The 13362-nt window shown below is 35.7% G+C and overlaps 1 protein-coding gene across 1 annotated transcript; it reads left to right on the top strand.

Annotated features, from left to right (window-relative positions):
* Positions 1-1101: 1101 nt before the first annotated feature.
* LOC132544838 (angiopoietin-related protein 1-like) lies at positions 1102-8087 on the top strand. Its single transcript, XM_060208487.1, has 4 exons — positions 1102-1128; positions 1492-1591; positions 5108-5272; positions 7819-8087. Exons 1-4 carry the CDS (start codon positions 1102-1104, stop codon positions 8085-8087), a joined length of 561 nt encoding a protein of 186 aa, XP_060064470.1.
* Positions 8088-13362: the final 5275 nt, after the last annotated feature.

The raw sequence follows: 13362 nt of genomic DNA on the forward strand, positions 1-13362 counted from the left end.
AAACACAATGGTACACTACAAAGCTATTCTTGATTTATAAGACACAGTTTACAGAAATCAGGTTGCAAAGCACGGGTTATGATGTTTAACGCTGATGTCGTCAGAAGAATTCAAGTATTAGCTAAATATCAATAGCGCCAAAACTATTTGCGTTATCTACAACATCCATTATTCAACTTTATGAAATTGGCAAGTCAAGCGTACAAGGACTATCAATTATGTTGTTTGTTTGGCACACTTTATTTGAGATATTGATTCAAATATTTCAAAATCGATAGTGTTTTGCCTCTAATTGCAAATTGAATTGACTTTTATGCTTTTCTGGCATCTATACATTTATGATAATAAAAACATAACAAAGAAATGAGTAAATGTCAAACTTAACATCGCAAAATTAATATTACTTTGTTCAGTTGAACTGTAGGCATTCACAAACTGTAAGCATAGATTATTTTAGAAGTATTTTAATATCTCACGGAAGGCATTTGAATTAGCTGTAATTTTATTGATGTTTGTTCTTTATAATGGTGATTAATAGGTTTTTATTTTAGTTGTATATGAAACGTATTGTATTTTGTCACCCATGCTCTGTTGTATGTAGGTCTGATGATCCAAATTTTAAAACTTCTGGTTAGGATTTTTTGAAAGTTTAGATTCGGAAAGTAATTCAATAGAAAAAATATTAAATTGCTGTAATTTTTGTCCGATGCAGACGTTAAAATATGAGACATAAAGACATATATATATATTTTTGTTGTTGTTAATTTTAGGGCAACCCTTAAAATTGTTAAATTGTCATATGATTTCACAAGCTTAAACCTGCATAGCCAAAAAAAAAAAAAAAAAAAAAAAAAACGCTAAAAGAAAAGGAAAGCAACATCCTTGTATTCCCAACTTAAGGTGTTTACATGTAAGGAGGCTAAAGTGGCAATCTTTTATTCATATTTTGCCCTCGTTTTATTGAAGTTGAATTTTATGATTATACTGACATGAATTTCTTTAGTCAGTTTAGTCAGATGTAAACCATAGCATCTGTTGAGTTGCATTACATAGGTTTTGATTCTTATTTTACAAACAGACCAAGCTATTTGTCCGTGTAAGATGAATCTTACTGATGGCAGCTGGACAGTAAGTACTTAAGTGATTTGACATTGCAAACTTATTTTTACAATTTCTATTACAATTAGTAAACCAATTCCCAAAATTCAATGATCGCTCATTATATTCTCACATAAAATTACTATGACTTCAATCTTTAAGTTCTGGTGACGTATGCAAAAATCTTTGTTTCGCGCAGAAATATATATTTCTAGTAAAGTTTCACTATTTTTCAATTTAATTTTACCCTTAAAAATAGAGTGAAAATAGAAGTCCTCTAATACAGCAGGGATAAGAGTATGTTTCCCCAGCTAACCTTTCAAACTACTGTTGGAAGTTACATTGCTGTGTTAAACTAAACCCTGTATCAGATTAACTCATCGTATTACACAGGTAATGCAGCAGCGTTTTGATGGTTCTGTGGACTTCAGGAAGAACTGGATATCCTACAAAAAAGGATTTGGAAACCCTCCAGACGGAGAATTTTGGCTAGGTATAGTAACATTATCATGTAGCTAACTCACAAAGTGATATGATCATCAATATAATTACATATGAAGATCTGTTTTATAATAAGATTGACAAAACTATTGAGTAAAATGGTGAATAGTTTGTGTCTGCGTTGGTTATTTATCAACGAAAACAGAACCAACAATTCCATTTGATATTCTCTCTCCGAATTCCATTATTTGCTCGTGAATATATGTAATATCATAACACTTGTTATTGATTCTGCTTTGGTTTGTTCAAGGAAAGCAGTAAGTCTAACATACACGACCTTCTACCTGGCCTAACATCACAATGTATCTGCTGTCGTTTGACGAAATAAGTGGGAATATTCCCAACAAACCGTCTATATATAGCGCATTGGGAAATCAGAACTGAAAGGTCACTGGATTATATGCAAGTAATCAGTAAACCAATATGTTCATTAAAATTTCTGCTGAGGTTACAATTTGATTACTTATTGTGTTTTCGTTTAATTGATTTTATAATTTATACAAATATTTCATTCTATTCAGCTTAAGATAACGCACACCTGTTTTTACTTCATCAGGACCGCGCGAACGTAGTAAGAAATTCCACGAATAAGAAAGCATTTGTTTGTTTATATGGTAAATTGAGGAATACGGTTTCCATAAGAACAAACGTGTATGATTTTCAACAAGTTTCTTCAAAAGCATCATATGAAATCCTAACTTGTGCAGAATATCATTTTAAACAAAATACTGTTAATTATACTGATGTAAGAATTCGTCTGTTTTTACATTAATAATTTCTCAATCAAAGCAAAGTATTAGAGTTACGTAATACTATGCTTTCTACAAGTATCAGAAGGCTGAGAAACGGACATGATTGTAACCTTTCCAAGACACTTTACAATAATTACTTTTGTTGGCATGCGACGTGTCGTCCGTATGTTGTTAAGCAAGGTGGTAACCAGCTACTACAACGTGAACGCGGGCTCAAAATGACGCTGACTGTTCACTGAGCGATAAACCCAAAAGAACCATCAATGAAAATACGGACATGTTAACGTGATCTTAAATCACATATAAAGTCGATGAACAGGTGATCGAGAAGAGTAAGCGCCTTCTGCTTCATCGACGCCAACCGTCATGTAAAACTTGTTCAATCCATGTACGTAATGTCATGTTCTCAAATGAGAGTAAGGTATAAAACAACCTGCAAACTAACGAGCATCAAATGCGTCCAGCTTCATGCAACACAAAGAAAATTGAATATTTCTCAACGATGTCACTTTGTCGACAATAAAATGTCCCCATACTTTTTATCAACCTGCTCCATTTGTACCTTTGTGTTACATGTTTGTTAGTCAGTTGAGGACTTCTAGCACGAAGATCATGATAAATGGTACAGGCTTTTGAATATTGAATCAACTGTTACATGTGAATACTATCGGTTTGAGATGCAGGGTATTGCTATTTACAATAGGGAAATTGAAATAATCACGTTTATCATTGATCTTGATGGAAAGCTGTCCATGTTGGTTTCGTTGTAGGAAAAGATCGAAATAAGCAGCTGATGTAGAAGTGTCTATGTTATCTTTGATTTCCAGTTCTGGTGGATATATATGATTTTCGTAGTCAACAAATGTCTTTTTTTAACGACAAGAATTCATCAATGCATCTGAAGGTGAAACTGAATGATTTGGCAAGGTATTTGTAACCTGTTTTGATAAGCTCTTCAATGAATTCAGCCTCGTATGAAAACAAAAACAAGTCAGCCAACAGATGGGCGAAGTTGGTTCCGATAGGTAGACCAATAGTCTGTTGGAAGATCTTACCACCAAATTCGACCAAGATGTTGTCAACCAAAAATTTGATCATTTGTATGATTTCGTCCTCCTTATAGTTCTTTGATTTGGACGTAATGTTTGCGAAATACCCTTCAATATAGTTCACATTCATATATTTATACCGTCGTTCACCTTTCTAGGAGAAGAAATCTCCCATAATAAGAGAACGAAGGTGTTCCGTCGGTTTAGAGTAGGGTATTGTGGTGTACAGGATGGAAAAATTAAATGTTCTTATAGACGAAAAAGAAGAAAGTGTTAAAGATTGGTCAAAAACTCTTTGGAGTTCTTCAAAATCCACATGTTATGAAAAAATTCCACTTCTTGAGTAAACAGTATCACAATAAGACTGTAACCCAGATTTGATAGTACTTAGAATGTTGATTGATATTTTGGAAAAAAAGGCTTGGTTACAGAGTTAGACGAACCAGCTGTAAAAAGATCTTTGTTTATATGGATTGTTGGGAAGTTTAGGGATCCAGTATAAACGGGGGAGGTCCATATCTTTATCATTAATAGGCAATCTAAATTATTGTAATACCGAAGCATGATTAACATGTATTTCGTCTTTTGAAAGATTGCATAATGTTTATGTGGGGTTTCCTTCTTTATCAAGCAAGCCCAGTTCTTTTTGTATACAAGAAATGTAATAATGTTTGCAGACAAGGGTCAAGTTATTGGACGCCTTATCTGTATAACACATTTGTCATGTAAATCTTCAAGTGTGGATTTAACATCAGGATCTGACCTGTGTTTTATCTTCATTTTCGATTTCAAGCTGCAAATTATTCTACAAATGAAGGACAGAATGGACTTAACTCACTCAGAAAGTGAATCAAACGCAGCATGATCTCGTTTCGCTTATTCTGAGGTAAAGGTTTTAACAGAATCCATACGCATCTTTAATTTTACATTTATATTAATGGACGGGGTTTCACGATATTAAAGACCCTTCGTGAGAAGGTCTCACAGCTTAACATTTTGAATATTGCCCAAATCATCAGTTACTATGTATCCAGTTAGACCATAGTTATAAGTAGATGTAAAACAAGAACAAGCTGACGGAGGACTAGTTCTAAGGTCATCTACATTCAGTTGTTGCAGTGTTTGTTTGTAGTTGAAAAGTTGGATGCAATGAGCTTAGAGTAACTGTAGGAATTTAGAAGGGTGTATCTACTTTGAAAGTATTAGCCTGAACAGACTTCTGGTGTAAAATATTTACAGCATCCATGCCCTTATTTACAAACTCAACTTTGAAAAATTGGCGAGTTGTTGGAGAATCGCGGCCATCTGTAAGGACAGGTTTAAAGAGCCTGATATGTGCCACATCAACAATAATTTTATGAAATCGACCAGCTAGCTTCCAAAGGTCATCAGAAGCAGTATTAGCCGATCGACTTGACCATTTCGTAACACGGAGAGATGAAGCGAATATAACGTAGTTCGAACATGATTGATACCTAGTGGTTTCTGTCAAGTATCCATTAGATTCCTAACGTGACCGTATATCCGCTAGATTTATTATAATACCTGTATCTGTGGCTAAGATTACGTCTAGATTGAGGAATGAATAAAGCCATAACGTTAGTTACTGTATCCAGGACTGATAAAATTTTACACGCATCTCCTATCTTCAATAGCGAGTCTATATTTTCGCTTGTGTCAGTAAAATCTTTTATGCTTAATTTACAGGACTGGAAGACGTTTACCATTTAACCAGTACAAGTAAATACATTCTTGTGGTAGAATTGGTCGACAAGGATGGGATTAGAGGCTGTGCAAGTTTTGAGGAGTTCTCAATCGGTCCAGAATCAGATGGTTATAGACTGAACGCTTGGAAATATCAGGGCACGGCGGGTAGGTAGTATTCCATCATGTTCCCATTCACAACCTTGATGTCGCCATTATATAAAGTTCGATTCTAAAGTCAAAAGTAAGAATTTTTCAGCATTACTTAATTTTACAATTCTTTACACAGAAACAACAACGACAAGAACAGAATGTAACTGAAATACCACTATCATTGTTTTCTAAGTGCCAAACCTCCAGACGAAGCTGATAGTAAATGAGAAAAACTATTAAGATATTTTATTTTCAATAATCAATATTTTGACACTATCCATCGTTCATATCGCCATAAAACATGTTTTAATATAAAACCATTTCGTCTTGCCCATTGTTCTTTGCTCAATGCACCTTATATTGTAATAACAAATGTTACGTAACATCGTTTCTCTTGATTACTATACTGAAAGGATAAAGAAACGCAGGGTAATATTTATTCCGATATTTTGAAAACGCGTTCTCCAAATAAAGTAAAACTTTGTGGATTGAGTAATTAGGTCATATTACACCTGGTCATGTATCGAAAATTTAGTCACGGCACAGTGCGCAGCTCTGGTAAATGGTGGAAGGAAAAACAAGAATCTCGTGCACCGTGTTGTTCTGGTCTCATGCAGCGTTGGTCAAGTCACTCTTCGTTAGTCTTTATACAGACCAACTGCTTCCCTAAAATTAATTGAGAATTTGATTCGTTTTAAGAATGGCACGACTCACAGAGGTTCAGAGTGGTCAGGCCATTCAGATGCTGATGCAAGGACAGCTGCAAAACCAGGTTGCTAGGCACTTTGGTGTTAATGTTTCCACAATAGAACGTCTTGTAAGACGTCTTCGGGAAACTGGGCGATTGGCCGATCGACCTAGGTCAGGACGTCCGCGCATAACGTCACGACGTCAGGATCGCTATATCGTCGTCTCTCATGTGCGTAATCGGCGCCTTACTGCCGTTGAGAGTGCACTTAATGTTCGTGGAAATCATGGGCGTCCTATAAGTTCAAAAACGTAGGTCCACACCTTACCCCTGCTCGACGTCAGCGTCGTATGGCATGGGTCGCTGCACATGCTCCACGACGGTTTCCACTGAGGCAGTGGAGACAAGTTTTCTTCACGGACGAGTCTCGACTCTGTCTTTATCGATCTGACGGCCGTCAACATGTCTACCGACGTCGTGGCGAACGTTTTACGGACACTTGCGTTGTAGAGAGGTATAGGTTTGGGGGCGGTTCAGTAATGGTGTGGGGAGGAATCTCACACGAGTTAAAATCACAATTGGTTGTTATTGATGGCAATTTAACAGCAGCTAAGTATAGAGATGAGATCCTCCGACCCCATGTTATCCCTTTCTTACAGCAGCATAATCTAACCCTCCAGCAGGATAATGCTAGGTCCCACATAGCAAGGATTTGCCAAGTCTTTCTGGCCAACAACAACATTCAACCACTAGATTAGCCGCCATATAGCCCTGATTTGTCCCCGATCGAGCATCTTTGGGACCAGTTGGATAGACAGGTTCGAAAGCGCCAGCCACCCCCTGCTACTCGAGAGCAGTTGACCAGAGCTCTGATTGAAGAGTGGGACAACATCCCCATAAGACGGATTAACGCTCTCATGAACTCTATGACCAGCAGAATAAGGGCCGTGACCACAGCAAACGGCGGACACACAAGATATTGATGACTCAGTTCAATTTCAATTTCAAAATCCTATGGGTCCATTCAATTTAATCGTTAGTACCTCTAAACCAATTGTCAGATGCAAAATACAGAGTTTGGAACTTTTTAAGCTTTAATTTATCTGTAAGTATAAAAAATTTTGTTTTAAATGAAGCCCGATATCATATTTAATTTCTGGTTTAAAGTTCACCCTGCGTTTCTTCATCCTTTTAGCATATTGTAGTATGATAAATAAGTGCTTGATTTAAATAACTCTTGTTACTAACGTAACGCTGTCCATTCAATTATATAAGCGTTGACTCCATGTTAACCTGAAACTGGCGCTGCTGCATTTTAGAACGCACATTTTGAATTGGTCGAAATCACTTTCTGATTTACCTAAATATTACATTTGAAATAATAAGAAGATGTTTAGATGCAATTTTGTTTGTTTTAATGAACAAGTGTATTTACTAAGATTCCTTGGATTACTAATACATGTATGTCTATTGACGTTTGGAATTATTAACCAGAGTAGCGTCAATGCCATGTTAACATTGACTGACGTAACAACACAATGTTGAAGTTTTGAAGTCGGCATTTCCAAAAAGTGTTGCAGGATAAATAGAATACATGGTCAGTGTCTTAAACATCAGCTGCATTTCGGATAGGGAGATTAAGACACCTTGATCTTTCTTCATCCTCTCCAAAATATGGCTTATATTTTGAGACACTGACCATGTATTCTCTATATATTCGTCGTTGAGCAGAGTACGATTGAAGGGGTCTAGCTTTAAGTCCTTTTTCAATAATTGATAATAACATATATTAGTGATTGATGTGTGCTTTTTGTAGTGTCTAAATTTACAACAGTTTCGGTAGGCACGCCTGCGTCTTCATCTTATATTACAGGGAACAGTTTAGCCTATCATAGCAACATAAAGTTCTCGACACTGGATCGCGATCATGATAACAGAGAGGCATCGATGATGAGTTGTGCTGACGAGTACATGGGAGGTAACTGGTACAATGCCTGTGTGGTCCAAAATTTGAACGGTCTATACCTCCAACTGCCAAACAGCCCCAAAGCGATGGTTTGGAAAACATTTCGTAATTTCACTGGTTTACTGAAAAGCAAAATGCTATTGAAAAAGAAATCTGAAGTTTATAACTTTACATAAAACACAGCCACGTTCAGTGACAATTGATACTTTTTTTTAAACAATGCGAATTCCATCCATCTTTATAAACAATACAAAATCCATAATTTGTTCAGAAAACGTTTCAGATGTAAAGTTTCTGTTATTTTACAATCAATAAACAATCAACAAACCCCCATACCAATTCAATTTACACTCTTAGTTGAATTACATATGTTTCTGTTTTTCAAAAACTGGCTTTATTTTTTAAAGTTTGTAAATATATGTCGTAAAAGACTTTTGAAATATACGAATGACCTGTCGTTGTTTTGTTAGAAAACACATTGTTATTATTATTGTTATTGTCTTTGACTTTTGTAAATGTTACATATTCATTTGATAAAGCAGTTTTTTCACATCTTTAGATTATAACAAATTTGGTAATTGAAATGTTCGTCGTAGTTACAACGTAATAGTTGTACAAGTCGTATCCACATATTTTAACAATACGGTCCACGTATTCCTAATTATGAAAACCATTAAGGTTAATCTAAAGGTTGCTATTTTGAAAGCGGTCATTTGTCCCTATTTTCGATAATGGTTCATACTTAAAGTCTCTCTTGAGAGCAGGAGTCATTTACACTCGTAAAGCAAGTGATTTTACGATGAATATCTACATACAAGAGCAGGTAACTCTATATTACGAAAAGACGGAAATGCCGGCCATGTCAAAATACGCTTGAGGTACTTCTTATTGTCAGAGGTTTCTGTACAGGATGTTGTCAACAACTACAAAACAGATGATCCTTGTTCAAATGTGCGACATTTTGTTCAAATTCTATTTTGGTTTCAGATGTTTCTGAAAACTAGTGTAGAAGATTTTATAGGATATATAAAATATCTGATCCCTGTTCTCATTAAGATTTGAAACTGGTGCTTAATCATAAAAAAACAGCTGGCTACTTTGTAATTGCCAAGTACATTTGTCGTTTAAGTATCATTCCATAAATTTCCTAAAAGTTAAGCCAGTCAGACTTGATGAATAGCAGTCCACTTCTGCTTGAAACCGCATAACTTTAAATGGGAGCTCCGCCTTACATGCTATAAATAATTAATTTTCGTGTGATATGTTGGTATTTATATAGTTTAATATCAAGGTACGGCCATGATAGCTTCGAATAGTATTGTATGATTTACGAAATAAAAACAATCTTGATTATTGATGATTTGTTTATTTTGTATATTTAAAATTTCTACAGAAGAGTGAAGTGAAATGCTTAATCTTCATTACACTAAAACAGCAATGTCTTAAAGACACAGGTAACGTTTTATTGAAATTGCAACAGACTATAATTAGAAACAAAACCCTTGAATATCGAATCAACTTCCACACGTAAATTGTTGTAAGATTTTATGAAGCGATTCTTGGAAGGTTTTATTTTTTAAGTCTTAGCTTATCGATCAGGCACTTTTGATCGCCTAACGAAGGAAAGTTTGATTTTGACAGGTTTTAAAGTAAAAATTTCTAGGTAAAATTAAAACGAAAGCATCCATGTTGTTGTGCCATTTTCATTTCATGACGTGACAACATTTCAATATTATGACATCACAATCAATATGTTACATTCTAGTTCATGATATATTGCAAAGGTGACATTTACGCTGAAATAGTGCCTGAACGAGTTCACTTAATAACAGGTCAAGGATTCTTATCAATAACACGAAACGAAAATCCATAATAGGGAAAATGGAATCATTGAATTTTTAATTCTTAGTGGTAGGATTACATGTTGGTGATGACGTAGGAGGAAAAGATGAGGTAAAATGCTCACAAATAAGATTTTCCCTGCAGGTTTCGATGATCTATTTATTGATTGATGCATTCAATTTGACTTTTGAGTTAGCAGTTTTGCAGTTATTTGGCAATTCATTTTTTTTATTTTGTGTAATCAGAAATGGAAGACACAGGTGAAACACACCCACAGGCCACCATTTCGGACTCTCGGATAAAAGCATTTAACCGTAGCGACGTCGCTCCTATATTTCCACAGCCTGCAGGCCTGACCTCTATAAACCCTGGTTCAATATCACATGAACAGGCTGTGTTGTATTCGGCACCACTGTTTAACAGTGAAGCGAGAAAAAACGATATCTCTTTGAAATATCACCTTACAATTCCGCACTAACCGACTCCAAGAAACCCCTTCTCTAGAATAGTCCTGCAACATCTTCTGCCATTAGACTCTATTTATAACGCCATATCGTCTCCAACATTCATGAATCATCTTATTCAGACTATCATTTACACAGTAGCCAACGTGGTTACGTCAATCATTCAAAAACCTCTCATGGATGAACTACATCCTATTATTGAACAACATGTCTCCAGCCTAATTAGTGACGGTGCCCTGATCAAGGACGCTATTTTGCAATGTCAGCTCTCTTTTTCCATGAACGATGTGCACATGAGTGGTCTTACTGACAACATTACAATGCAAGAAGCAGCCACTGAATCTTTGAAATCTAAAGTCGAGAACTTAGAAAAAAACAAAAGATGATCACCTAAAAACCCTAGAGGAACAAGAACAATATTCTCGAAGAACATGCCTTAAGTTCTTAAACGTGCCGGCACCACCTGACCAAACTAACCGATCATTTGATGCATTAGCTCCCGTCCTGTCTATCTGTGAACGGTCTTTGAAGTCGATGTTCCTTCCAAGGCCATCTCCAGATGTCAGATCCTTAGCCATATTAAAATCCACAAGGTGAACGTGATAGTGCGGTTCGTTAGGTATTATGGCCGCCAGCGTGTGTTTGAGGCTAACGGCAATCTCCAACAAAAGCCGGATAAAACTCTCGTTGTTGAAGCAATGACCAAAAAGCGCCAGACTACTGTAAATGAACTGAACAAACTTCGGCACGAGAAGAAAATAGCGTCTTTCAGGACACGCGATGGTCGAATCTTTGTGAAGAAAGATACTGTCTTCCAAAAGGTGCAAATATAAAATCTGTCCGAAATCACGAATATGGTTCCCAATTATGTCTACTCGACTAGGGTAACCGATAGTGCACATCTTTGATCAGCAATTGTAGCAACTTACTGGTCGTGATCGACAGACAAATACATATATTTATGTTATATATTTACCTCCGTGTATTACCTTAATTAAATGCAGTGATTCAATTTTAGGTAATCCCATACCCTATCTCATCTCTCCCTGTGTTCGATCTGCAAAGGTTTTGTGTTAATCTTGGATCTAGATTTTATAAGCTGCCTAAGCGTTCATTACACTAATTAGTTTTTGTGTTAACATACCCAATTAAGATTTTTAACATTTGTCTTTTACCTTTTGGTTTGTTTAATGTTATTTCTTATTGGATTGCTGTGTGTTTTACCGTTTGATGCCCCTAATGACCTGTTCGGTTGCCAGCATCCATAGGTTTCATCTTGTGTAACCATGGCCGCAGCAACCTTATCGTTTTCTTTTGAACCATCAGTATATAAATGTAAAAATGTTTCATATTTTAACTGCAATTTCGAGAAGGGTGAACGAAAGGTGTAACTGTGTTTGATTTAACCGGCTACCGAACAAAACCTCAATATTCTCGGCAAAAAAAAACAAAGTAATGAAAGCTGTTATCCATTCATACTCTCTTTCTGTCCTACAAAGTCTTAGCAATAGAAATATCGAAAATATTGTCATTCGTAATACATTAATGCTATATTATGAACTTGCCTTTAACTTTCGTATTGCTTTTCGCTGGGTTCCTGGGCACAAGGGAATACCAGGCAATGAAAAAGCAGATCGTGCAGCAAAGGAAGACTTATCGCTACCACCTTTTGTTTTTAAACTTCATTTTACCGATTTTAAACCATTTATTAAACAAATTTTAAAAACTCAGTGGCAGGAGGAATGGAATACATATACCAAATTGCACTCCATTAAACCTGTTATCGGTGAATGGTCTCCAGGCTACAGAGACAACCACCGAGACGAAGTTTCCCTTGTCCGTCTTTGGATGGGTCATACATACCTTACACATTCATATATGTTGAAAGGCGGAGATAAGCCTTGGTGCATAGGATGTGATGAGCCATTCACCGTTAAAGATTTTTGTTGGACTGCGTTGACCTTCTGTCTACTCGAGAATGTTTTTATCGTAACATTACATATCTAAAATCCCTTTTTGAAACTGTTGAGATTTGTAAAATTCTACATTACCTGAAAGATGTTGGTCTATATAATATACTTTGACGTACCATTTTAATCTTTTGTGTTAACATACCCATTTAAGATTTTTAACATTTGTCTTTTACCTTTTGGTTTGTTTAACGTTATTTCCTTTTGGATCGCTGTGTGTTTTACCGTTTGATGGTCCTAATGACCTTTTATGTGTTGAAGGGCCTTTAAGAATGTAATAATAATAATAATAACTATTATTGATAAAAGTAAAACCGAACCTAAAACATATTGGAAACTATTGCATATTTCGATAAAAGGTAAGAAACATTGAAATACCTCCTCTTTATGAAGAAACGTCACATGAATATACTTTTAATAACAAAGACAAGTGTGAGTTCCTAAATGACTATTTTACCTCCATATCTTCACTTTCCGATAATGACAGGTCTGTACCTCACTTAGAAAAAAGAACTAATTCTACTCTTTCAGATCTTATCATTTCACCTACTGAAATTGAGGATATAATCCACTCACTTAATGTAAGTAAAGCTTCAGGTCCTGATGGAATTAGTCATAAAATGTTGGAAATTATTAGTAATTTCTATACCCCTTTCTATTATCTTTAATTTTTCACTTTCCCGAGGCTCTTATCCCAATAAATGGAAATTTGCTAATGTAATGTCTATCTTCAAATCGGGTGACCACAACAAAGTGTCAAACTACAGACCTATCTCTCTTCTTAGTTGTATCGGTAAGCTATTTGAACGTGTGGTGTATAACCTACATAACTTGCTTTTTGATAACAGGCTAATTTACAAATTTCCATCAGGTTTCTTGCCTAATAATTCTTACATTCATCAACTTATTGAGTTGTATCACACTCTTCAACTCAGCTCAGAAAAATATGAATACAATGCATTTGTCTTTAGCGATTTCTCTAAGGCCTTTGACAGGGTTTGGCATACTGGCCTTATATATAAATTGAAACAATATGGAATTAATGGTAAACTTCTTCAATGGTTCTTTAGTTATCTTTCCAATAGAACACAATCTGTCTTTATCAATGACTGTTGCTCTTCTTTGTAGACTACCACTGTAGGAGTTCCACAAGGGTCTGTTCTAGGGCCCCTGCT

The sequence above is a fragment of the Ylistrum balloti genome, unplaced genomic scaffold, assembly GCF_031769215.1.
Source record: "Ylistrum balloti isolate Yb309-2 unplaced genomic scaffold, AGI_CSIRO_Ybal_v1 Utg369810, whole genome shotgun sequence".
Taxonomy (NCBI): domain Eukaryota; kingdom Metazoa; phylum Mollusca; class Bivalvia; order Pectinida; family Pectinidae; genus Ylistrum; species Ylistrum balloti.

Coding starts and splice junctions, on each gene's coding strand:
- LOC132544838 (XM_060208487.1), top strand. CDS start 1,102: ATGAATCTTACTGATGGCAGCTGGACA. Junction 1,129..1,491: donor TTACTGATGGCAGCTGGACA/GTAAGTACTTAA, acceptor CGTATTACACAG/GTAATGCAGCAGCGTTTTGA. Junction 1,592..5,107: donor AGACGGAGAATTTTGGCTAG/GTATAGTAACAT, acceptor CTTAATTTACAG/GACTGGAAGACGTTTACCAT.